Here is a 25,907-nt window from a genome sequence, read left to right as displayed (position 1 = left end):
ATGACCCCATGGACTGCAGCCCACCAGGCTCCTCTGTCCATGGGATTTTCCAGGCAAGAGTACTGGAGTGGGGTGCCATCGCCTTCTCCGGTCTGTCACTATAGGACTGTCTTAAGTAAATCGGGGTATCATTTCCCAGAGGCAGTTGAGGTCCTCGCCAAAAGCTTTTGAATTCAATTTAGAAAATGGGACTCACTAATTCCACTCATTTTCCCACTAAGGTCCGGTCAAAACTAAGACCTTCAGAGAAGGATCATGTCTTTGCAGCCCTAGTTCCAACTCAGGACCTGACATGGGGTAGCTCCTTAATAACACTTATTGGGCTGAGCTGAGGGGTCACCAGCACAAAAGGATGCTGTCTTTTTCTTGAAGACCAGGATCCACTGCTTGGAGCTGTGCTATATTCAAGGTCCTATTGTATTCATGACTCCATTGAGGAATTCAAAGCAATTTGGATAGTAAGTGCAGCTAAAACTTAAGAAAAGTTTACAGGGGCCAGAGCTTGTGGCATTTGGGGAACTGAGGGTAAGAATATCAAGGTATATTTTGACTGGAACTCTCCTGTCTTGTTCATGGAAGTATCTAGTCCTAAGATGATTCCAGCAACATTCTGCAGCATTAATAATTAATAATAGCCAAAGAGAATATGTTGCCAGCGGTTGCTATTAATGTGTGCCTTGTGGCTTTCCTCTCCCTCTAGTTAAATGTGAAAGAGAGCCGCTTCCAGAGGAAATTTGTGAATGAAGTCAGAAGGTGTGAATCATTGGAGAGAATCCTGCGTAAGCCAGTTTTCTGCTTGCAGTTTGAATGTGCACTGGTAGGGAGGGAGATGGTTTGCAGGGGTGATGTCCTGCAATCTGCCTCTATGTGTGATACTGCTACTCTAGGTTGAGACAGACCTGGTTGGGGGCAGAGGAGGCTAGAGATGGGGGCCAGGTTCTGTGGCAGGTGCCAGGGCAATTCAGGCAGCTGAGCTGGGAAATGCATCAGTCCCACTTGGCCCCATTGCTTAGGTGTGATAAAACACTCTCACCTTGCGCTCTCTGGTGGGGTTTCATCCTTCAGGTTTTCTGGAAGATCAGATGCAAGATGAGATTGAGATTCAGGTGCCTGAGAAGTCCCCGCTGACCCCTCTCCCACGGGAAATGATCATCCTGGAGGTAGGTTCTTTCTGAATTAACAGAGTACGGTGTCGAAGCCTGTCTCCTGTGAACGCTGCAAGCCTCTCATGGTCCTCTACCCCATTGCTGAAGGCATGGGGGTGGGTTTATGTGTTGGTCCACTTTTCAGTGTTACTCCCCCAGGAAAAGCCCCCCAGTTTTTAAAGTGCAGTTTTTAGTCACTCTTGCACCTTTTGGTGGCCATGTGTGTTGTTTCCATGTCTTGGCTATTGTAAACAATTCTGCGATGAGCAGGGGGATGCCCGTTTCTTTTCCAGTTATGATTTCCTTTCCTTTGGATAAATATACCCAGAAGTACAGTTGTGGGATCCAGTGGTTTGCTTCTGAATTGTCTGTCTCATGCATTGGGTCCACTCTGGATTGAGGCATCCCCTCAGATTGGATTCTGAGGTCAAGTGGGAGAAGGTAGCAGTTTTCTTTGGCTAAGGCCTTTGTGGCTGGAGGACCCCTCCCTCTTTCTCTCCCTTCTCTGTCAATTTGCTTTTGTAAAACACTGAGTATCTGCTGTGCACAAGGCACCTTGGTGAAACATGGCCTTGCCTCTGGGAGCTTTGAGAGCAGGCTGTGGGGCGAGGGGAGAGGGTGAGCCAGGGGGAGAGGATGTCAAAAGATTACTGTTGTTCAGTTGCTAAGTTGTGTCTGACTCTTTGCGACCCCATGAACTGCAGCATGCCAGGCTTCCCTGTCCTTTACTGTCTCCCAGAATTTGCTCAGACTCATGTCCACTGAGTTGGCGATGCCAATCCAATTATCTCATCCTCTGTCACCCTCTTCTTTTGCCTTCAGTCTTTCCTGGCATCCAGGGTCTTTTCCAATGAACTGGCTCTTGGCTTCAGGTAGCCAAAGTATTGAGGCTTTAGCTTCAGCATCAGCCCTTCCAATGAATATTCTTTAGGGTTCTTCAGTCCTTTAGGATTGACTGGTTGGATCTCCTTGCAGTCCAAGGGACTCTCAAAAGTCTTCTCCAGCACCACAGTTCAAAAGCATCAATTCTTTGGTGCTCAGCCTTCTTTATGGTCCAGCTCTCATATCTGTACATGACTATTGGGAAAACCATAGCTTTTGACTGTATGGCCCTTTGTTGGCAAAGTGACGTCTCTGCTTTTTAATATGCTGTCTAGGTTTGTCACAGTTTGCCTTCCAAGAAGCAGCATCTTTTAATTTCTTGGCTGTAGTCACCATCCACACAGATTTTGGAGCCCAAGAAAAGAAAATCATTTACCGCTTCCACTTTTCCCCGCTCTGTTTGCCTTGAATGGACCTTGCCTGATGGGACCAGATGCCATGATCTTAATTTTTTGAATGCTGAATTTTATGCCAGGTTTTTCACTCTCTTCCTCTTCACTTTCATCAGGAGGCTCCTTAGTTTCTCTTCACATTCTGCCATTAGTGTGGTATTATCTGCATATCTGAGGTTCTTGATATTTCTCTAGGCAATCTTTTTTTTTTTTTTTCACTTTTCAATGTTTATTTATTGTTTGACAGGCATTTACAACGTTCCATTCATAGACCTAAAAACATAAAAATAGACCTTCTTTCAGCTTATAAAAGAAATATATAAGAACTTTTGACATAGACACATCATGACCTTATGTACAAGAGACAGTGGCACCCTCTCCAAGCACCAGACTTTCCAGCATTTTCAGACAAACTCATTGCACTGGGACTGGTCAGTGGGACTATTCGAAGCCTCCACTTCAGTTTTCCACAATCTGGGCAATCTTGATTTCAGCTTGTGATTTATCCAGCCAGGCATTTCACATGTTGTCAAAAAGTGGGCAGATCCAAATCCTGGAAGGCCCTATTGATCTTCGTTAAAAAAAAAAAAAAAAAAAAAGGACTTTTTATCCTCAAAAGAGAAAGAGCTCACTAAGAGAGGTGAACAGGTATGGAAGCACTTCATTTATTGAGCCTTATCTCTGGCTGGGTTTTCTCATGTGATTTTTTTGTTTTCTTTTAAGATAATTTAAAATTCTTGAAATTGTTGGAGCCACCAGTAGCATAAGTCTAGATTCTCTAACGGAGTCATGAGACTGACAAGACTGGCAACTCTGCTTGAATATATTTTGGATCTGGTCATATTAAAATCTGGATATTTGAGGAGAAGGTTTTAATCCATACAAATAGGATTTCCATAAGATCATCTCCAGTTTCAGTCTTACCCCTGGTGTTCTAGCACCAGCCTTGTTAGTTACCAGCTCCACTCCTGCCTCCATCCCCCTCACCTTCCTAAACACCTACACCTGTTCTTGTGAACTGTGAGCTAGCTTAATGGCTCATGTTCTCATCATAATCTTTTTATAGATTCTTTTCCAGATTCTTTTCCCTTCTAGGTTATTGTGTGCATGCTCAGTCGCTCAGTTGTGTCCGACTCTGTGACCCCTTGGACTGTATTGCTCTACTATGTCACTTCCCTGCTTGAGAGTGTTGATGATGTCCTTCTTGCCTGAGTCAGGTCCATCCTGACCAGCAGAATCTGCTCTCCTTGGCCCTGTCCTACCTCTCAAGTCCTACAGGCTCCTTGGGCTGGTTCCTTGATTGTATACTACTCTTAACACCTTGTTGAGGATCCCAAAGAGCTTTATTTAGGAGGGTTATGTTTATTGGAGAAGGAAATGGCAACCCACTTCAGTACTCTTGCCTGGAGAATCCCATGGACGGAGGAGCCTGGTAGGCTACAGTCCACAGGGTCGCAAAGAGTCGGACATGACTGAGCGACTTCACTTCACTTCATGTTTATTGATACTTACTGCTGGAGAAGACTCTTGAGAGTCCCTTGGATTGCAAGGAGATCAAACTAGTCAATCCTAAGGGAAATCCACCCTGAATATTCACTGGAAGGACTGGTGCTGAAGCTCCAATACTTTGGCCACCTGATGCGAAAAGCTGACTCATTGGAAAAGACCCTGATGCTAGGAAAGATTGAAGGCAGAAGGGGATGATTCAATGGACATGAGTTTGAGTGAACTCTGGGAAATAGTGAAGGATAGGGAAGCCTGGTGTGCTGCAGTCCACGGGGTTGCAAAGAGTTGGACAAAACTGAGCAACCGAACAACAACAACTGTATTAGGAACTAAAACTGAAAAAAGTAAAATATTTATTAATTCATTAAAAATAATATCTCATTACATGTTAACATTTTTAATTAAAAATAATTGTATTTTCAAAGAAAAAACTTTAGTGAAGAGTGATGTTGTTAGCAAATTTATATGTTGGACTTAATAGAAGATTGACTTCGTGTGCTTTGAATCTGTTGTGATATGTTCTCATTGAAGTATATGAAGAGAATTTAGTCTTGAAAAATAGGTAGTTGGGAAAGGGAGGAGTGTTTTAATAGTCTTTTCAAATAATTGTGGATATTCTTTGATATTACATTAAACTTTGACAAGCATAGGGACTTTTGCTTTTGTTAAACAGGTAACAAGTATTTTTGTTTCCAAGTTTACATAAGAGATGCAGGTTCAGTCTCTGGGTTGGGAAGATCCCCTGGAAGAGGAAATGGCAACCCATTCTAGTGTTTTTGCTTGGAGAATCCCATGGACAGAGGAGCCTAGTGAGCTACAGTCCACGGGGTGGCAACGAGTTGGACGTGACTGAATGTCTGAGCACTAAAATAACCACTGTTAATTTGAAAACAAATATACTTATTACCTGTTTAACAAAAGCAAAAATCCCCTTTCTGATATGTGACTTGCCAGAATCTCTTGACTTCTCATGTAGCTCATTTTCCTTCCCCAGAGTGTTTTCTGGTCTTCCCCATTTGATAAGGGAACTCCTGAGAGTGTATGACCATGGCTGGACTTGTTGTTCAGTTACTGAGTTATGTCTGACTATTTGCAACCCCATGGACTGCAGCATGCCAGGCTTCCCTGTCCTTCACCATTTCCCAGAGTTTGCTCAAACCCAACATCCATTGAATTGGTGATGCCATCCAACCATTTCATCCTCTGTTGTCCCCTTCTCCTCCTGCCTTGTCTTTCTCAGTATCAGAGTCTTTTCCAATGAGTCAGCTCTTCTCTTCAGGTGGCTGAAGTACTGAGCTTCAGCTTCAGCCTCAGTCCTTCCAATGAATATTCAGGGTTGATTTTCTTTAGGATTGACTGGTCTGATCTCCTTGCAGTCCAAGGAACTCTCAAGAGGCTTCTCCAGCACCGCAATTTGAAAGCATCAATTCTTCGGTGCTCAGCCTTCTTTATGGTCCATCTCTCACATCCATACATGACCATTGAAAAAGCCATAGCTTTGACTATACAGGTCTTTGTCAGCAAAGTGATGTCTGTACTTTCAGCTCTACAGTCTTGTTGAGTTTGACTGAACAGGCCTCTCAACTTCAAGCTACGTTGTGATGCTCTGCATACTTGATATTATTTGTTGTGGTTAATGTACAGTAAATGTCATAGTGCTTTCTGCCTGGCTTACTTTCTTTTTCCCTCCTGCAAAGACTGCTCTAGAAAAACTGGAAGGAGAGCTTCAGGAAGCCAATCAGAACTATCAGGCTTTGAAGAAAAACTTCCTAGAACTGACGGAATTCAAACATCTCCTGAAGAAAACCCAGGACTTCTTTGAGGTTGTAATTTGGGGACTGTGTATTCAAGGGCCCTTTTCTCTAGAACCTCAAATTTCTATTTTGACAACTGGTTGGTTTGGAATATGAGTAAATTGTGATGTTTCTGTTGTCTGGCTGGGCTGTGGGTGGCGAGGGTTAGGGTGGCATGTGGCGTTGGTTGAAATGAATGCAAAAATATTATCAGATCAAATCAGTCGCTCAGTCGTGTCTGACTCTTTGCGACCCTATGAATCGCAGCATTCTAGGCCTCCCTGTCCATCACCAACACCCGGAGTTCACCCAGACTCATGTCCATCGAGTCAGTGATGCCATCCAGCCATCTCATCCTCTGTCGTCCCTTTCTCCTCTTGCCCCCTATCCCTCCCAGCATCAGAGTCTTTTCCAATGAGTCAACTCTTTGCATGAGGTGGCCAAAGTACTGGAGTTTCAGCTTCAGCATCATTCCCTCCAAAGAAATCCCAGGGCTGATCTCCTTCAGAATGGACTGGTTGGATCTCCTTGCAGTCCAAGGGACTCTCAAGAGTCTTCTCCAACACCACAGTTCAAAAGCATCGATTCTTCGGTGCTCAGCCTTAAGGAGCTCACTAATAAAGTACGTGGCCCAAATGGCCCAGAGAGAAATGGAAGTCAGAAAAAAGCACAACAATTAGTTTGAGCAGATTTGGGATTTGGGTACGAAGAGACCTTGTTTTAAATACACAGTTAAAAAAAAAAAAATACACAGTTACATCTTTATTTGAAACAGAAAACTAAATTAGGTTTAAGCATCAGGTCTTCTGAATTCTATTTGTAGAAAATTGAGTAATTATGTAAAAGCAGATGAAATCATGCAATGTGGGTGCTTTTAAGATAGTCTAAGTACATTTAAATGAAAATAGTGATTCTTTGACTTTCAGACAGAAGCCAACTTAGCAGATGATTTCTTTGTAGAAGACACTTCCGGTCTCCTGGAGTTGAGACCTACGCCTGCGTACATCAGTGGAAAGCTGGGGTCAGTGAAATTCCTGCTCTGAAAGTTATATGTAGTTGGGTCCCTGGTCTGCATGCTCAGTGCCTGGCATGTGGTAGATTTCCCTGACTGTTTGAGTGAATGAATGAATGGACAAATCATGACTGACAAGAGGACAGTTTCACACGATTATAGGCCTCCATCCAGTAAAAAACCCAAGTTTAACCTGATCTGGTTGGTGGAGGTGTAGGTAGTGTTATCTTTTTAATGGTGAGACTGACATTCTTGAGTCTGAGGAGTGCGACGTTTGTATTGTCTCCACGTGGGAAGGATATAGTGAAAATTGTTTAGGTAGGGTTTCTCGACTGTCCCTGGAGGGCTATGGGATACATGTTTTTTTTTTTTTTTTTTTTGCCTTGTCTCTAAAATACTGTTTTGATAATAGATTTGGAGTGTGAAGTTTGAAGTGTAATTAGCAATGTGGTAGTTGGGCAGTCACGTCTTCCACAAGTAGAAGTAACAGAGTATGATAATACCCACCAAAATGTGTGATGATTCAAAATGGTGGGATTTCATTTACTGTTGAAGTAAAATTGAGAGTGAGTTTTGGAATTCTAGTTCTTTATTCAGCAGATACTGCTATTTGAGCACTAGACATTGAATTTGGAAAGGAAAGGAAACTATGTATTGAAAATATTTAATCAGAAGGTAATACTGGGTAACATATATTTACAATAATGGGCCAATGAAAGTAACCATTTTAAGTTAATGTGAAAAGTTTGAGTTAGAAACTTATCCAGATACCTAGATGATTGTATAAGTAGAGGCGTATAGACAGCAATACATACATTTCAGTCTTAGTACATTATTTGTATAAATGCATAGAGACCATTGTTGAGCAGATTGAATACTTGCTTCTTTTAGCTGCAATGATATAATGAATGGTCTGTCATATTGTTAATTGCAAATAAGTGAACGTATAGTATTGGGATGATTAAGGACACGTGGACATGTCAAAGGAAACAGGAGGTCAGAGGGGAGTTGGGGTTCATTGGGACTGGGATCCAGAGTGCTAAGCAGGGCCATGTCCTTCCTTCCTGCTTAGAGGGCAGTGGGCTTCTACCTTCTGTCTGCTTATCTTCACATCCCACGGGGTCTTCTGCCTGTACCCACTCCCTGTGCCTCAGTAATATCTCTTCTTCTGACTGCCCAGGTTCACAGCCGGTGTGGTCAACCGGGAGAGGATGGCTTCCTTTGAGAGGCTGCTGTGGCGAATTTGCCGAGGAAACATCTACGTAAAGTTCAGTGAGATGGACACAGTTCTGGAAGATCCCGTTACAGTGGGTATCTCAGGCTGCGGAAAACATTCTCATGTTTCCTGTAGCCCCACCAGAGGGGTTTGCCCTGCCAGGGGGCTTTTGTTCTCTCAAATCCTGAGTCTTTAGCTCTATGAAGTTAATATCTACTTCCTTTTTTTCTCCTTTCTTTTCTTTTTTCTTCCCCATCCCTCCTTTTTCAATAATACCTATGAAAGGTCAGTTCTAGGACTGAGTCTTGTTAGCACCTCATAAGTGGTCATTCCTCCAAATGACTTAACTGGACAAGTTCCTGGAAACTTTGCTGTACTGGTGCTGCATAGGTCGGCAGCTGTGTCTTCATCACAAAGCCCTGATAACTAATGTAGGTCAGTGTGCTCCAAGCTCCAGGGTGCTCTTGAGCAGAAGATGTTGTTCAGTGTGGATTCTGATTCATTGCGTCTGTGGTGGTGCCCAGGAGCCCGCATTGTTAACCAGCTTGCAGTTGGTTCCTGGTCGTCAGCAGACTATACGTTTGGAATGAAGATTTTGAGGGTCTCCTTCACTGAGTGCCACATGTTACTGCTACTAGTTTTGTAGGATTTGCTTCTTCCACCCTTCTGGTTAGTATTTAAATCCACTTTTTAATTCCAAGAAGCTTGCTTTATTTCTAAAAAAAAATCATAATCTAGTGTAAAAAATAAAGGCTAAAAATGCAATTTTAAGCTTTATTTCATGGAAAACAACTTCATAGAAAATAAGAAAAAAGTTTGTTTTTAAAAAATACAAAAATTCAGCATTTTCATGTCTTTATTTTTATTTTTTTCTTGTGCTCTTTTTCTGTAATCCATAGCTATAGGCAGGTATGATTTAATATTATTGTAGTTAAAACATGGAAATCTTTTTTTTTGCCTTCTGTTGATTTTATATAATATAAATGCCCTCCTGTATTACAGTGTGTCCTATAAATATTAATATTTTAAAATGTGACATTGAATCATTACTTTTCATAATCATATTTTGACATTCTGTAGTCCCGGTGGTAGTAAAGAGAGTATTTATAAAGTAAGATGACTTTAGCCTGATGACTTTGAAGGTCACTGAGCAGATGGTGTGTGGTCAGAATAGATTCCTGGGTCTGGTGAATCCAGAGACAAGAAGATCTTAAGAGAGTCAGCAAAGGACCGTGGGTGGGAGTGGTGCTCCATGGGTGAGGGAACCTTTGGAAATAATGTAAAGCAGGCAGCTCCCCGAATCCTAAAATATCCCTTTCCTGCTCCCATGAGCAGCTACCAAAGAGACAATTCATTTTGATATTTTCAGTTGGTATCTAATGTCTCCATTGAGTTGATGTGACATTCATTATCTGATTTTAGACACTTAATTTCCAATTTTTCTCCAGAATATAGACACTATGATAAGCATCGTCATGCATGTGAATTTTTGTTTACTTCTGAACTAGTTCCATGGTATGAATTCAAGGAAATAGGATTGCTGGCTTAAAGGGTGTGGGCATTTTCATGACCCCTTGATATGTCCTGACAAGAAGCTTTTCAGTGGAGTCATACCTGATTCCAAAGATACCTGAGACGTAAGTCATGTGTAATGAGTGTGTAGGATTTGTTATCACTTTCCCAACAACGGGTTTCATAATTTTACCTTCACTCCCCACCCCAAACTAAATAAGAGTAAAAAAATGCATTTCTTTGCTTACAGTTAAGGTTGAACATTTCCATATATGCTTGTGAAATACCTATTTTCCTTTTCTTATGAAATGTTAGACTTGGACTTTAAAAATGCATTTAATTAGTGTTCCTTTGGGCATACAGTGAGTATGTAAGTCAAACATTAGACCCGCTCTTCATTGTTATTGTTCGGTTGCTTAGTCATCTCCGACTCTTTGAGACCCCATGAGCTGCCACACAGCAGGCCTCCCTGTCCTTCACTGTCTCCCGGAGTTTGCTCAAACTCAGGTCTCTTGAGTCAGTGATGCCATCCAACCATCATCCTCTGCTGCCTCCTCCTTTTGCTTTCAATCTTTCCCAGCATCAGGGTCTTTTCCAATGAGTCGGCTCTTCACATCAGGTGGCCAAAGTATTGGAGCTTCAGCATCAGTCCTTCCAATGAATATTCAGGGTTGATTTCCCTTAGGATTGACTGATTTGGTCTTGTTGTCCGAGGGACCCTTAAGAGTCTTCTCCAACACCACAGTTCAAAAGCATCAATTCTTTGGTGCTCAGCCTTCTTTCTGGTCCAGCTCTCATATCCCTGCATGACTGCTGGCTCTGTCTTTGTTAAATGTCAAATACCATTCGTCCCTAAAGTATAAATGTTGTTTATGAGTTACCTTTGGTGAGCTAGGTCAGCTACTTTTACTTTAAGGCTTGCATATCCTGGTTCCTTCTCTTCTGTGTGTTGTGTTGTTTATTAACACATCTCTTAAACACAGGGCTCAGAGCTGAATACAAGGTTCGGCTGTGATCCCTCTCATGTAGCAGACAGCGATGTTGTCCCTCTGAGGCTGTATCAGCCTGCCTGAGGGCTCCACCCAGCCTGCCTCCGTGGCCTTGCCCTCAATCATAATATTACAAACTTGAATCAACTGGGAGAAGTTGAAGTTTTCCAATTTTAAATTTAGAAAAAATAAATTCTAAACACATGCATTTTACTGTTCTGATTTTCCAGAGAGAAGAAATTAAAAAGAATATATTCATCATATTTTATCAAGGAGAACAGCTCAGGGAGAAAATCAAGAAGGTCTGTGATGGGTAAGCGACTATTAAAGGTTCTTTTCATCAGCTATTTGGATCAGGATTAGTTCAGGGTCTATGCAATAAATCCAAATAAGCTTTCCTGGTTGCTCAGTGGTAATGAATTCTCCTGCCAGTGCAGGAGACATGGGTTCAATTCCTGGATGGGGAAGATCCCCTGGAGAAGGGAATGGCAACCCTCTCTGGTATTCTTGTCTGGGAATTCCCATGGACAGAGAAGCCTGGCAGGCTGTAGTCCAGGGGGTCACAGAGAGTTGGACATAACTTAGCAATTGAACAACAGCAAGGCTCGAGTAGGGCTTCTTTGAGGTTGCTTAAGGTTTTTGAATAACTTTCCCACGTTTGATAATAGTGCTAAAAAGGCAACTGCTTTTTAGTAACTGTGGGGATAGAAACAGAGAGATCTTGATGTGTAAAATTTAAAAGGTCGAAAAAGACGTTTCAGTTGATTCCTTCTCACCCCTTTATCAGCTGCTAAACAACAAGCAAACTGCATGCTTAGTCGTTTCTGAGGTTACTGAATCATCTTATGTGCAGCCCCTTAGAAGCAGAAATTCAGTAGAGAAAAGACACCAAAACAGTAAGTTCTGGGGAGAAGACAAGACTAGTCAAGCTTGCAGTCGTTTTTATACACCAGCTGGTGGGTTTTGTGGTTTGAGTGGAGCCCATTCATATAATAGAACCACAGGTTTAATTCAGATGGTGTGAGCCATGTGTTGGGAACCGTAGGCCGAGATCCAGTGTCTGGCTGCTCGCTAGATGGTTACTGTGGGGGAAAGTGGTCATCTAACCAAAGTGGACAAGGGATGGGTTAGTAGAAAAGGATGTGCCTATGCTTCTTGGCAATCACCCATGTGTGTCCTATGGAATATTTGAAACACAGGTATCGAGCCACTGTATACCCCTGCCCAGAGCTGGCGTTGGAGCGCAGAGAGATGCTGCAGGGCGTCAACATGAGGCTGGAAGATTTACTCACCGTGAGTGAGGCATTCAGGCGTGTGACATAAACACCTGCCATTTCCTATGAGTCCTGTCTCCCAGGGCGCTTGCTCCAAGGTTGGCTGGAATGTCTGCTATGCTCGACTCGCTGTTGCTGCAGAAGGCTTCTTAATTAGTAGATGGATGGCATTCACTAAGCTCATGATGATTCTGCTTGTCAGGGATGCTTTGCCGGGGCTTAGAGTTAACCACGGCCCTGGTCAGCCTTCAGTTCCCCACCCCAGGCTGATAGAAGGAACCTTTTATTGCCAGACTGGCCTAGGCCGCCTCTATGATATAACTCACTAGCCAATGAAGGCGAACAGCCAGTCTTGCTGATTTTTTTTCTGCACGGAATTGCCCGGTTGTGTGAGCCAAGCAATTAATTCTGTCAAGGCAGCGAGTCAAGTTTCACATATGAACACGCCCCTAGTTCATATCCTCATACTGAATCTGTTGTCACGTAGGATGGCTCTCAAAACATAGGACTTTTCTTCAATAATAGTAATAAGCTTTGTGAGTGATCCCTGAAAGCTGCTGGCCTATATCAAATGGTATATTCCAGATCAGCTCTGTCCAGTAGGTGGTGGCAGAATTGTTATATAGCATGTGAGTCCAGTGTCATAGCCGTGAGCCACGTGTCACCCCTGAGCATTTGAAATGTGGCTGGGGGAGTGGATTTTTATTTGTATTTAATGTGGCTGCTGTCTGATCAGCACAAATCTAGATACTTGATGAGTATCTTTAGAAATTTGATGTGTGTGTGTTCATCTTCCCAGAAAAAGCAGTGTTTGATTTTCTAATCCTCTCTCTTCCCTCTTTGTCACGTCAGGGAGACTCTTTCCCTGAAGCAATTACCCTTGAAGTCCTTTCCCCCGAATACTTTGCCAGGTTTTATGAAAACTGCATGAGGAGGGACTTCTCTGGTGGTTCAGGGGTTGGGACTCTGTGCTTCCTCTGCAGGGAACTCGGGTTCGATCCCTGGTTAGGGAACAAGATCCTGCATGCCCGATGGAATGGCCAAAACAAAACAAAAGTCTCATGAGGAGGATGAAAGTTAGGCTAGACTTACACTTAGGTTTCAGATGTCTTGGGTAGCCCTGTGTAATGGTTACTGAAAGTGTTACTGGGTTGTATCATCAGAACAAAAACTGGTTCCATTTAAACAAATCCTGTGTGGGCCAGATCACCTATCATTCCTTCATTCATTAATTCACTTGTCATTTATTGGAGAGGTTTAGTATGTAAGGCATTTCAACAGATGTATGTTTCCTTTGGCTGATGTAACAAATTACGGCAAACTGGGTGGCTTAAAATAACCACATTTATTCTCCCACAGTTCTGTCTTGAGAAGTCTGAGATCAAGGTGCCAGCAGAGCCAGGCTTCCTCTGAAGGCACTAGGAAAGGATCCTTGCTTGCCTGTTTTGCTATAGTTCGCATGTATATATCACCCCAAAATTTGAATGTTAAAAACCTAATGACTGGGACTTTCCTGGTGGCTCAGTGGTTAAGAATCTGCCTTCCAATGCAGGGGACATGGGTTGAATCCCTGGTCCAGGAACTGAGATACCACATGCTGGGGGCAAGCAAGCCCATGCACCACAACTACTGAGCCCGTGCACCCTACAGCCCGTGCTCCCTACAGTCCGTGCTCCCTACAGCCTGTGCTCCCTAACAAGAGAGTAGCCCCTGCTTGCCACAACTAGAGAGAGCCCGAGTGCAGCAATAAAAAGCCTGTGTGCTACAACGAAGGCCCAGTGCAGCAAAAAAGAAAAAAAGGCAACAAAACCCCACAAAAACCTAATGCCCTGGATGATGGTATTAGGAGATGGGGCCTTTGGGAGGTGATTAGTTCATGAGATTGGGGTTCTCCTGCATGGGATTAATGCCCCTTTAAAAAGAACCTTAGAGAGCTGGCTTGCCCTTCTGCCATGTTGGGTTAGAATTTGAAGTCTGCAGCCGAGACAAGGGCCTTCAACCATGCTAATCTCAGACTTCTACCTTCCAGAACTGGGAAAACTTTGTTACAAAGCACCGGTCTATGATGTTTTATCATAGCCGCTCGAGTGGACTAAGGCATCTTCCCAGCTGCTGGTGGCTGTCAGCCATCCTTGCTGGTCCTTGCTTCGTTGATGCATCACTCCGGTCTCTGTCTCCATCACACACATCTTCCCTGTGGGTCTCAGTGTCCAGATTTCTTATAAAAACATTGATCATACCAGAGTAGTGCACACCCTACTCCAGCATGACCTCATTTTAACTTGATCACATCTGCAAAGACCATGTTTCCAAGATCATGTTCCCAGCTACCAGTCTTAGGACTTCAGCATGTCTTTTGCGGGGACACCATTCAACCTATCACAATAGTACTATAAGGGGTTTAGAAGAAAAGGAATATACAGTCCTGGCCTCAGGGCTTTAACCTCTAGTGCAGGAGTTCAAGGCCAGGTGAGAACTGCGAGGCAGAGGAGCGGGCAGGAGCCGAGGACACCTCCAGGTCTGGCTGTCCTGCATTTTTGCCATGTTATCTGTCATCTCCCTGAGTGTCCTTTGTTTTGCTGGGTGCTGTTTTTTTGGCCAGGTGTTAACACAGACAGAGTCTCACCGTCAGAGCCTCCTGCAAGAAGCAGCTGCCAACTGGCACTCCTGGGTCATCAAAGTGCAGAAGATGAAGGCCATCTATCATATCCTGAACCTGTGCAACATTGACATCACCCAGCAGTGTGTCATCGCTGAGATCTGGTTCCCAGTGGCTGACACCGTGCGCATCAGGAGGGCACTGGAGCAAGGCGTGGTGCGTGCGGGAGGGGGCAGGGGGCGGGGAGGGTCATGTCCAGTTGAGTGGGCCCTCTGCCAGGTGTTCAGATTGCTAGCTTCCTAAGTCACGTGACCCTTACCTGGTAGGATTGTCTCTATCTTTACGCCTTTGGTCCTTACCCAGTGTGTGGGCACATGTCAGAAAGGCCTATTCTTCTCAGTGTCTTACCCACAGGTGACATTTCTTTGATCTTAGCAAGAGTGTACTGGGTGCTGATGTGCTGCTGTCCCTCTGCTAGCTTTGTCGGGCTGGAAAGACAGATAGCCAGACACCTGCAACAATAGCCAGAAGGCAGGGAGTGGATGGCTCCCCATGCCTGCCGTTGTGCTGAGCACTCAGGCACCTTGTGTAACTCTCACCGTGCTCTTGAGTCCTCTCTCTGCCCAGTGGGGGGTCTGTCTCATCACCTATTTGCCCCATGGAAATTTGGGAGAGGGTCAAGGCCATTAGGAATACAGGAACAAAATTTGGAAAGTGAATAAACTCTTGAGAGAGTAAGTCAGAAGGAAGAGTAGAGGGCTCAGAACTGTGCATAACATTTGCAGGAGCTTGAGGATGGAGATTGCCTGAGAATCAGGAGGAACTCTACTTTCTTTGACAACTTCCTTTAAGATACATTACATAAGTACTAACTTCAGATGAAATCATGAGTCTCAGATCAAGAAATTGTCCCAAGTTCACCGAGTAAGTGACAGGAGTTGGGCTGTGAGCCATGTGCTTATGCCCAGCCAATGGCATTCTTCCTAACATCTTCTCATATGTTCTTTTTGCAGGAACTAAGTGGCTCCTCCATGGTCCCCATCTTGACAGCAGTGCAGTCTAAAACAGCTCCTCCCACGTTTAACAGGACAAATAAATTCACAGCTGGCTTCCAGAATATTGTAGATGCATATGGCATAGGCAGTTACCGGGAGATGAACCCAGGTAAAGGAATCTGATGTGTTTCTCAATCAGGCAGCTTGTAAATGAAAATTGAACAGGATTTATCACAGCGGTGGCCTTGGCAATTCATTGCTTTGAATTGTGACATTCCTAAAATCTTACTTGGTTTTCTGATGCCCCTAATTGTCTTTTAAAATGGTGATTAGCTAGATATACTCCTTGACAGGATTTCACCTGTTCTCAGGCAGACAAATTCAGTTTTCATTTTCTTACTGATTCAATGAGGGTCATCTTAGGCATCTTCACAGTCACATAGTGTTGTGTGGGAGAGATGGCAATGGGCACAGATAGGACTTTTAGTCGGAAGACTGGATTCTCAGTGATACTGTATCACTGAGTCTGATTTGTAAAGTAAGAGGGTAGACCAGATGTCCTTTAGCCAAGCAGTTCATGGTGCTGCTGTTCTCCAGCCTGAGTTTGAATCTAATTTGTGACCTGTATTGTAGGGTCCTGTGAGTAATTGCTGGAGGTGTGTGGTGCATGTGAGTGGTTGAAAAACAAACAAGGTGGTAGTGGACAGGGTATAGAAAGCACTTAGAGAGAGAAAACTGGTTTTAAATCCCATTAAACTTTGTGATCTTGGGGAAAGTCATTTTTGTTGGTGGTGTTCAGTTGCTAAATCACGTCCAACTCTTTGCGACCCCATGGACCGCAGCATGCCAGGCTTCCCTGTCCTCCACTATTTCCTGGAGTTTGCTCAAAGTTTGGTGATGCTATCCAACCATCTCATCCTCTGTTGCCCCTTCTCCTCCTGCCCTCAATATTTTCCAATGTCAGAGTTTTTTCCAATAAGTCGACTCTTCTCATCAGGTGGCCAAAGTATTGGAGCTTCAGAAGGTCACTTAGCTACTCCAAAACGCAGCTCATCTGTAAAGTGGGGAGTAGTAATATTTACCTCGGAGAAGGCAATGGCAACCCACTCCAGTATTCTTGCCTGGAAAATCCCATGGGCAAAGGAGCCTGGTAGGATGCAGTCAATGGGGTTTCGAAGAGTCGAACACGACTGAGTGACTTCACTTTCACTTTTCACTTTTATGCATTGGAGAAGGAAATGGCAACCCACTCCAGTATTCTTGCCTGGGGAATCCCGGGGACGGGGGAGCCTGGTGGGCTGCCGTCTGTGGGGTCGCACAGAGTCGGACACGACTGAAGCGACTTAGCAGCAGCAGCAGCAGCAGCAGTAATATTTATCTGCTGCTGCTACGTCGCTTCAGTTGTGTCCGACTCTGTGCGACCCCACAGATGGCAGCCCACCAGGCTCCCCCGTCCCTGGGATTCCCCAGGCAAGAATACTGGAGTGGGTTGCCAAATATTTACCTACTGAGGAGTTAATGTATGTGAGGGCTGAGTGTCAGAGGTGGGGATGGTGAGAGAAGACAGACACAGAAAGATGCAAGGGACCAGCTTTTATGTCATGGAGCCTGGTAGGGAAATCTTTGATGTGGGGCTGAAAGAATGTTGGGAGGACTCAGGCCATTGTGGTCTCACCTCTACAGCTCCCTACACCATCATCACTTTCCCCTTCCTGTTCGCCGTGATGTTTGGAGACTGTGGTCATGGAACTGTGATGTTCCTGGCAGCCCTTTGGATGGTCCTTAATGAGAAACACTTGCTCGCTCAGAAGTCGACCAATGAGGTGGGTGCCCATCAACTGTCTCACCTGTTTTCTTGGAGGTTATAAATAGAACATGAAAAATGTGTCTGTTGTTTTCACCATGGAAATAAAGTGTTGTTTTAAAAAGTAAGGGAAAGTTGGAGAGTTAAAAAAGGGACCAGAATTCAGCATAAAAATTCCTGGCCAAAGGTAAAGCCTTTGGATGGTTTGGTACAGTACCATCTTTGTTTATTGTATGTTTTTCAAGAAAGTATTGATCTTTTCCTTTACTTTTTTTTCCCAACATTGATTTTTTCCCCCCTTTGATTAGAAAAGCAATATATGTTTCTTGTAAAAATTGGGAAAATACAATAATCTAACTACCTAGAGAAAATTACAATTAATGCTTTTTTCTGTGCTTATACACAAGTATATAATTTTCTAAAATTGAGATGAAATAGTCCATGTTAGTTTGTAGCTTCCTTTTTTTTTCACTCAAAATATCACAACTATTTTTTCATGGCAGAGCCCTTCTACAATCAGCCCGTTCTCCATGTCCTTATGTAACACTGAGGAATCCTGAATATCATGTCTTCACATCAGTTCACACTTGAAATTTCCACATTTTCCATGAAGTCCCTTCACAGTATTGTGAAGATTGAGACAACTCAAGCCTGCATTGTTTCAACTTAATCAATTCAGTTGAGTCACGTCTGACTCTTTGCGACCCCATGGACTATAGCTCGCCAGGCTCCTCTGTCCATGGGATTCTCTGGGCAAGAATACTGGAGTGGGTTGCCATTCCCTTTTCCAGGGGATCTTCCTGACTCAGGGATCGAAGTGAGGTATCCTGTACTGCAAGCAGATTCTTTACTGTCTGAGCCACCAGAGAAGCCCCCTCAAGGTCACGAGTATAGATTTGACTTGCCGTACACCTCAGCAGCGTAAGTGGCAGCTCTGTTCTTGTCTCCTGGAAGGAGTAAGGCAGCAGTCACTCACTTTCAAGTGCGTCCTTTACAGCTGACACTTTTCTTCAGTTACATTTTCTAACCAAGGCTGAATTAAAGGCTGGGAGGCTGTGTGGTTTGTTTCTGCAATAACTGCCATTTCAGGACTTTTCTGGATCAGCTCTAGAAGCTCAGGAAGATCAGGGTGGGTGTGCCCTTTCTGTTTGGATCACTTTGACGCCTGCCTGGTGACCGACACGGCCCCTCTGTGTAGGATGCCCGTGTCTTGGTTGCAGGTGTCCAGTGGTGCTGGGGGCCTCCTGTAAACACGTCCCTGGGGTCTGGTTCAAAGCCCACTGACGATTGTCCTCTGTCTTCCTGGGGCCAGATTTGGAACACCTTCTTCCATGGGCGCTACCTCATCCTCCTCATGGGCATCTTCTCCATCTACACGGGCTTGATCTATAACGACTGCTTCGCCAAGTCTTTGAACATCTTTGGCTCTTCCTGGAGTGTCCAACCCATGTTCAGAAATGGCACGTGGAGGTAAGTTGGGACAGAGGTGGGTCACTCACTGGTCATCCAGGTGGACTCAGTGATCGTTCTCATGCCGGGGGCTTCTGTGCCTGGTTCTGTTCAGAGGTGCGCCCACCAATTGAACAAATAATTCAGTATTATCTGTTGAGTGTGAGACCTTGTATCACTTCCTCAGTTAACTGTGCTGGTCACTGTAATGCCTGGAAAGTTTTTTCAAAACTTCAGCCGTATTAAGTAGGTATCCTGGAGTGCATCCCACTCCCAGGCACTGTTGTGAAAACAAGCGTGGATCAGGTATAAACTGGGCATCAGAGTAGTAGTCGTGGAAGCAAGAAGACTTTGGGAGAAGAAGATGGCATTTTCTTGCTTGGCCTGGAATCGGAAAGAGAGTAAGAATACAGGCAAGAATACTGGAGTGGGTTGCCATTTCCTTTTCCAGGGAGTCTTCCCGACCCAGGGATTGAACCTGCATCTCCTGCACTGGCAGGCAGGTCTTTACCACTGAGCCACCAGGGAATAGGGGCTTCATACTGAGGCTGAAAAGCCTCAGGTGATGTTCCTCACGTCTTCCCCACAGATGCTTCAGTTCAGTCTCAGGTTTCTCTGTCTTGCCCTGGAGCGTCCAGGGGAAGTGACAGGAGAGCACTTCGAGAAAGGAGAGACAGACGCCTGACCGGGTGCACAGCCCTTCGCCCGTGTTTTCTCTCTCAAGCACAGTAGGACTTTCTATTGAAGGCATGTCAAGGGTCTTACCTGCTTGCCAACTGCATATTGTAAGTGGGGAGAGAGAAAACACCATCCATCTCATCCCAGGATTTCTTAGGAAAGATTCAACACAGGGTTCCTTTTGACGTGGAGCATCCCACGAGCGTGTGAGGGCTTGGTGCTGACTGAAGCGGGGCTCAGGAGGGCTATAGTAGTGCAGGGGTGTGTGTCACTGAGGCTCCGTGAATCTCCTTTTAGTCCCTCTGCTGGGTCCAAGTGCCCTGTAGTAGAGGACAGGAATGTTAATAAATAAATAAAAATGAAGAAGAAAGCATTTTGCAGGATTCCAATTACAGATGGCCATATCTATGGGTTGTTTTTTTTTTTCTTTGCAATTAGTATCCTGAAGAGATGCCTCGAAGAACAAAACTGTTATCCATTTGAAGACAGCTTGCTTAGTGCTGCTCTTCAGGTTTGCACTCATAAGCGTAGTGATGGGCTTGGAAATGTATTAAATTGGCAAAACTTTATCAAACCATGCACACACATTTTCATTTGCCCTGGAGTGTGCCTGGGAAAGGTCTGAGTCTGATGGTTGGCTGTCACTCTGCAAATGTGGGTCAGAATATTGTTCTTTTGTGTGCAGGCAAATGACCCCTGCCCCCAGTTCCAGGCCTTTGAGGCCATGCCAGACTGAGGCCCCAGGCTGGGTCCCACGCCCACACATGGATGGTATGAAGCAGACTTGCTTGAGCAGGGCGGTGAAGGGAAGCCACAGACATCCATAAGAGTGGCAGAGGACACAGCGGGGGGTTGTGGCCACTGGCTGCAAGCTGAGTCTTGGGCCTGCTTACCCTGACAGTGGGCTGGAGACACTGTCACAGCCTCCCTCACTGCGGACCGTGCACCACTCTCAGTAAGAGGCTATGAGAAGGGCTTCGAGGATTTGGCCTCAGGGAGGATAAGGGGAAGGATAGGTCATTTTTGTGGTTTGGACAGTGTCCTTATCTTGAAATGTCCATGTTTTGACATTAGATATGATTGTGGAATGGTCTTGTTTTTGTCTTGATCCACCACGGTCACCCTGTGGCCTTATCTGATGTTCCCTGAAATTGCTATGTTCAACAGCAGATACTATGGCTTGGCTGTGGGCACCAGGCCAATTTCCTCTTTTTGTTTTGTCACACAAACACATCTCTGATAGTGAAATCCAAGCATTTGCGCTGAGGTGTGCCTTTTGGACAGGGCTCTGGGTCTGAGATGGCCAGTCAGGCCCAGCTGCTTCCACTGTCACTGAGGGCCTGGTCAGCATAATCAGGCTTCCTGAACTCCCCTCACTGGGCTACAAATACCCCCACCACACTAGCTGCAGGAGGGAGGGAATGTATTTCTAGGCAGCCTAAGTTACCAACGTCCCGTTCTTCATCCTTTCAACTACTCAGTCTTGGGTCCCTCCATAGACATGTGCTCTTAAAAAAAAAAAAAAAAATTAAACCCTAATGTTCTGTCACGTTTGCACAGACAGTAAGAAGCTTCCGCTCATTGACATTTGTACTTCTAAGTGAGAAAGGGACACAGGTTTAAAAACAGTCAGTGGACCATAACTTTCAGGGGCTGAGGTTCCCAGAGGTCAGAGGCCACGTGTGGAAGCCAGTTCACTCCTCTGGGATCAGCTCTTGTGCCCCCAGGGGAGATTTCCCAGGCTGGTCCCAAGGCTGGATTTTATTTCTTCTATGCTTCCCCGGTTGCTCAGCTGGAAGAACCTGCCTGTCAATGCAGGAGACACTGGAGACGTGGGTTCAATTCCTGTGTCAGGAAGATCCCCTGGAGAAGGAAATGGCAACCCGCTCTAGCATTCTTGCCTGGGAAATCCCACGGACAGAGGAGCCTGTAGGCTACACTCCGTAGGGTCGCAAAGAGTCAGACACGGCTGAGTGTGCATGTACATATGCTCCTGTCACCCCTTCCCCCTGCCTCTTTTTTGATATAGGATAGTTTTTTCTTTACCTCATCAGGCTGATAGCCCTCGCGAAACTCAGACTGTGACCTCCTTGGGAGCCAGAGGGTAATTTCTGTAGCTTAGCACATAGTGGTTATTCAGTGAGTACACGTCACTCAGTCTCTTTGCGACCTCATGGATTGTAGCGGCCAGGCTTCTGTGTTCATGGGATTTTCTAGGCAAGAATACTGGAGTGGGTTGCCATTTCCTCCTTCAGGGAATCTTCCCAACCCAAGGATCGAACCCTGGTCTCCTAGCATTGCAGGCAGAGTCTTTACTCCTTGAGTCACCAGGGAAGCATGGTTATTTGTTAATTGAATGAGCCAGTTGGTGAGTCACACCCACAGTTAGGCTTTGATTGGCTGCTTGCAAGTGGATGACTGATGTTCCTGTAGTATCTTTCCTACCTCTGGTTGATCGTTGGTTTTGTTTTTGTTTTTCCTTTCACTCTCAATAGTATGCAGGTATTGAAAACGAATCCACTGTTGCAGCTCGACCCAGCCGTTCCGGGAGTATACTCTGGAAATCCATACCCGTTTGGAATTGATCCGGTAATAATGTCTTCTGAGGTTAAATATTTATTATGTAAAATGTCTTGCTCAGGAGATTTCTTCCCCTCCTCTGTGTGAGGGGAAGAAAGTGCTAGAACCTATGAAATCCACAAACATGTGTTGAGATAGAAGAGCAGGTCTTGGAGGTGTTTGTGACACACTGCTCCAGATTCGAGTGCACGTCCTGCATGTACCCTATATCCAGCCACTGGGTCATTTTCCCTGAAGTTTCCCAAACGTCTGCCTCTTTCTTCTCAATCAGACCCTTGGTGGTTAACAATTGCTTCTTTAAAAGGCCCTTGTTTGCCTGGAAAATATGCTTATTAGATAAGCAATTTAGCATCCTAGCCAGGTTCCCAACTTTGACATTTTCTTCCAATGATAAACATCTTAACTTTTTCCTAGAGAAGTATGGATTTGCTTTTATATTTGCTTTATTTTACTGCATAGAATTAGAGTTTAAAAAAATGTGTTAACTCTAATTGGTTTGTTATATCTACCTCAGTTGGATTTGAGCCAGACAAAGGTGTTCCTTTGCCCAAACTTCAGGTGCAAAGCAATTTCGAGAAGTCACGCGCGCCTGTTCGTGCAAAGCCACTGGTACCGTGGCCTTAGTACATAGCACCAGCAGATGGCAGGCTTGTGCTCCAAATGAGCACAAGCATCTGGACCTGAACTTGGTAGATAGGGTTCATAAATGTTTCCTCTATGCTCTTTTTGTTGGAAGAGAATCTGAGACCACAGTTTTACTTGCTGACAGTTGAGAGGAAAAATGTTGCTGTTGTTCAGTCACTAAGTCATGTCTGACTCTTTGCAACCCCATGCACTGCAGCATGCCAGGCTTCCCTGTCCTTCACTGTCTCCTGGAGTTTGCTCAAACTCCTGTCCATTGAGTCGGTGATGCCATCCAACCATCTCATCCTCTGCTGCCCCCTTCTCCTTCTGCTCTCAATCTTTCCTAGCATCAGGGTTTTTCCAGTGAGTTGGCTCTTTGCATCAGGTGGCCAAAGGATTGGAGCTTCAGCTTTAGCATCAGTCCTTCCAATGAATATTCAGGGTTGATTTCTTTTAGGATTGAGTGGTTTGATCTCCTTGAAGTCCAAGAGACTTGCAGGAGTCTTCTCCAACACCATAGTTCAAAAGCATCAATTCTTCGACATTCATCCTTCTTTATGGTCCAGTTTTCACATGCATACATGACTCCTGGAAAAACCAAAGCTTTGACTATACAGACTTTTGCCGGCAAAGTGATATCTGCTTTTTAATATGCTAAGTTTGTCACAGTTTTCCTTCCAATAACAAGTGTCTTTTAATTGAGGGATAATACTGCACTAAAATTGGTTCTCTGGTTTCTCCTCTCTTGGGGTTCGCCCCCTCTTCAGTTTTGAGTCGTCCCACTTTCTGCCTGCCTCCCCTCTCTTATAAAAACAGCGAGCATCACCCAGGATTGGGTTTTACTTGGCACTTGGATTTTAAGTTTTATCAAAAGAGGTTAAGTCCATGAAGGCTGGTTTGTAAGCTGCAAGGTGCTAAAAATAAACACAAGTTGTTATTTTTGTAGACTGGAAGGCTTTATCTTTGGTCCTAGGAGTTTCACGAGTAGCAGGCAGGCAGAGGAGGGGTATAGATGGGTGTGATTTTTAAGGTCTGGTTGACCTTTCTTTCCTTTGAATATCATTGCTCCTACCGTCTTGTCTGTTCTCTTCACAGCCCCCATCTGATGCATCAGCAAATCCTATCTGCCCAGTTTAGCTCCTCATAGACAAAGGGAGAATAGCGTATTTAGCCTTTCAAAACTGAGTAATCCAGTCTCTGCGTGCGTGCTCAGTCATGTACAGCTCCTCTGCGACCCTATGGCCTCTAGCCTGTCAGGCTTCTCTGTCCATGGGCTTTTCCAGGCAGGAATACTGGAGTGGGTTGCCATTTCTTCCTCCTGGGGATCTTTCCAAACCAGGGATCGAACCCACATCTCTTGTGTCTCCTGCATTGGCAGGCAGATTCTGTACCACTTAGCTATCTGGGAAATGGTCTAGTCTCTAGTCTGCATTCAATTTTGTCATCAGCCTACTAGTTAGAAAAATGTGAGGGTGAAAGGCAAGGTGGGATGTTGAAAATAATACATTTTTTCCTAGGAACATTTAGATTTTTAAAATATTTTAGTCTCTTTCCTATAAAATAATAATACATCATCGACACAATGGACATGAATTTGAGCAAACTCTGGGAGATAGTAAAGGACAGGGAAGCCTGCTATGCTGCAGTCCATTGGATTGCAAAGAGTAGGATGTGACTTAGCGACTGAACAACAACAACAATATACATGATTAAAACTCCATATAATGCAAAAATTGTTTAAAAAAATGAGTTGGCTTTCTTGCCTTTCCTGTTCCTACAATCTGATTCCCCAGAGATAATCTCTTTAATAGAATTATTTCTGTGCTTATATTATTAATGGCACTTATATATATTAATGAAGGGTTTGATTTTTACATAATGTAAATTTCTACAGCTGCATTTATTAACTGTGTTATTCATCTATTTGTGAATCAAATTGCAAAATATTTGAGCATCAGAGCTGAGGCGACTTTCTAAAAGTGTTTGTAAGTATTTTATAATAAATGAACACTGCTGCTGCTGCTGCTAAGTCGCTTCAGTCATGTCCTACTCTGTGCGACCCCATAGACGGCAGCCCACCAGGCTCCCCCGTCCCTGAGATTCTCCAGGCAAGAACACTGGAGTGGGTTGCCATTTCCTTCTCCAGTGCATGAAAGTGAAAAGTGAAAGTGAAGTCGCTCAGTCATGTCCGACTCTTGGCGACCCCATGGACTGCAGCCCACCAGGCTCCTCTGTCCATGGGACTTTCCAGGCAAGAGTATTGGAGTGGGTTGCCAAAAGCCGGTGATTTAGGATCAGACAGCCTGTGTTTAAATCTTGGCTTTTCTGTTTACTTGCTATGTGATTTTGAGCAAATCGTTATCTCTGTGTCTCTGTTTCCTCGTCTGTAAATTGGGTGTAATAGTAGTCTTTATAGAGTTGCTCAGAAGAGTAAATGGATTTTATAGGTAAAACACCCAGAAGAATCTGGTGCATATGGAATAAATGCCCCATTTGCTATTATATTATTTCTCCCTGAGTGTGTAAATAACTTAGTCTCCCTGAGATTTTGTAATTGTACTTATCTGTCAAATGGAAATACTTTTAACTATCTCATAAGGTTTTTATTAGAATTAAATGAGATAAATACACTTAAAGGGCTTAGTATGTGCCTGGTACTTACCCATGAACGTTTTTAGCTTTTCCAGGCTGGGTCTAAAGTGTACAGGTAACCCTGCCCTCACCGTGTTGAGTGATCCTGTGGGTATTGGCCAGCCAGCAAAGGGATAAGCAGAGGGTGCAGGACAAGCCTGGTGCAGCTTCAATGCCAAAGTGGTTGATCAGGGTAGTGGAGGTGCTTCCCCGAGTGACTTTCTCAGAGCAGACATGGCTCTGGTGCCTGACTTTGATGATAGAACTTCTAGACTCTGGTCTCATGTATTTCTTTCTTTACTTTCGGGGAAGATTACTTTACAGTCCGTGTTGGTGTCTGCCATACCACAGTGCAAATCAGCCGTAATCATACATACACTGCCTCCCTCCCATTCCCCATCACACCCCTATGGAAGTGGGAAGCCAGGCTGGGCTTCCTGTGTGATATAGCAGCTTCTCAGCAGCTATCTGTTTTGCACATGGTAGGGTGTGCATGTCAGGGCTGCTTTCTCCATTTGGGCTCATGTGTTTCCTGTCTTGTTTTCCTTCCAGATTTGGAACTTGGCTTCAAACAAGCTAACATTTTTGAACTCCTATAAGATGAAGATGTCAGTTATCCTGGGAATTGTCCAGATGGTTTTTGGTGTTATTCTCAGCCTTTTCAATTACAGGTAGGTTTTGTGATGAACTTTCTGCCTGTTGGTCTGACCACGTCGGTGGTGAGTGGTGACAGAGCCACCAGTTCAGTCCTGTGTCCATCTGTAAGTTTCCTTCCTAAAGTGTCTGAGAGTGTTAGTTGCTCAGTCGTGTCCAGCTCTTTGTGACC

At 44.5% G+C, this 25,907-nt stretch overlaps 1 protein-coding gene across 5 annotated transcripts in view; it reads left to right on the top strand.

The window, feature by feature from the left end:
- ATP6V0A4 (ATPase H+ transporting V0 subunit a4) overlaps positions 1 to 25,907 on the top strand; it is a 71,357-nt gene that overhangs the window by 26,000 nt on the left and 19,450 nt on the right. For all 5 annotated transcript variants that reach the window (NM_001205851.2, XM_005205847.5, XM_015470770.3 and 2 more), the window contains 13 exons: positions 701 to 779; positions 1,066 to 1,160; positions 5,623 to 5,748; positions 6,645 to 6,739; positions 7,911 to 8,037; positions 10,678 to 10,760; positions 11,647 to 11,740; positions 14,324 to 14,536; positions 15,334 to 15,484; positions 16,999 to 17,138; positions 18,432 to 18,589; positions 21,742 to 21,835; positions 25,634 to 25,752. In NM_001205851.2, the coding sequence (NP_001192780.2) occupies positions 701 to 779; positions 1,066 to 1,160; positions 5,623 to 5,748; positions 6,645 to 6,739; positions 7,911 to 8,037; positions 10,678 to 10,760; positions 11,647 to 11,740; positions 14,324 to 14,536; positions 15,334 to 15,484; positions 16,999 to 17,138; positions 18,432 to 18,589; positions 21,742 to 21,835; positions 25,634 to 25,752 (1,574 nt within the window). The remainder of the gene's footprint in view (positions 1 to 700; positions 780 to 1,065; positions 1,161 to 5,622; positions 5,749 to 6,644; positions 6,740 to 7,910; positions 8,038 to 10,677; positions 10,761 to 11,646; positions 11,741 to 14,323; positions 14,537 to 15,333; positions 15,485 to 16,998; positions 17,139 to 18,431; positions 18,590 to 21,741; positions 21,836 to 25,633; positions 25,753 to 25,907) is intronic.

Source organism: Bos taurus, chromosome 4 (genome assembly GCF_002263795.3).
Source record: "Bos taurus isolate L1 Dominette 01449 registration number 42190680 breed Hereford chromosome 4, ARS-UCD2.0, whole genome shotgun sequence".
Lineage (NCBI taxonomy): Eukaryota > Metazoa > Chordata > Mammalia > Artiodactyla > Bovidae > Bos > Bos taurus.
The sequence above is the reverse complement of the archived record's forward strand: the minus strand, read 5'-3'. Positions and strand labels throughout refer to the sequence as shown.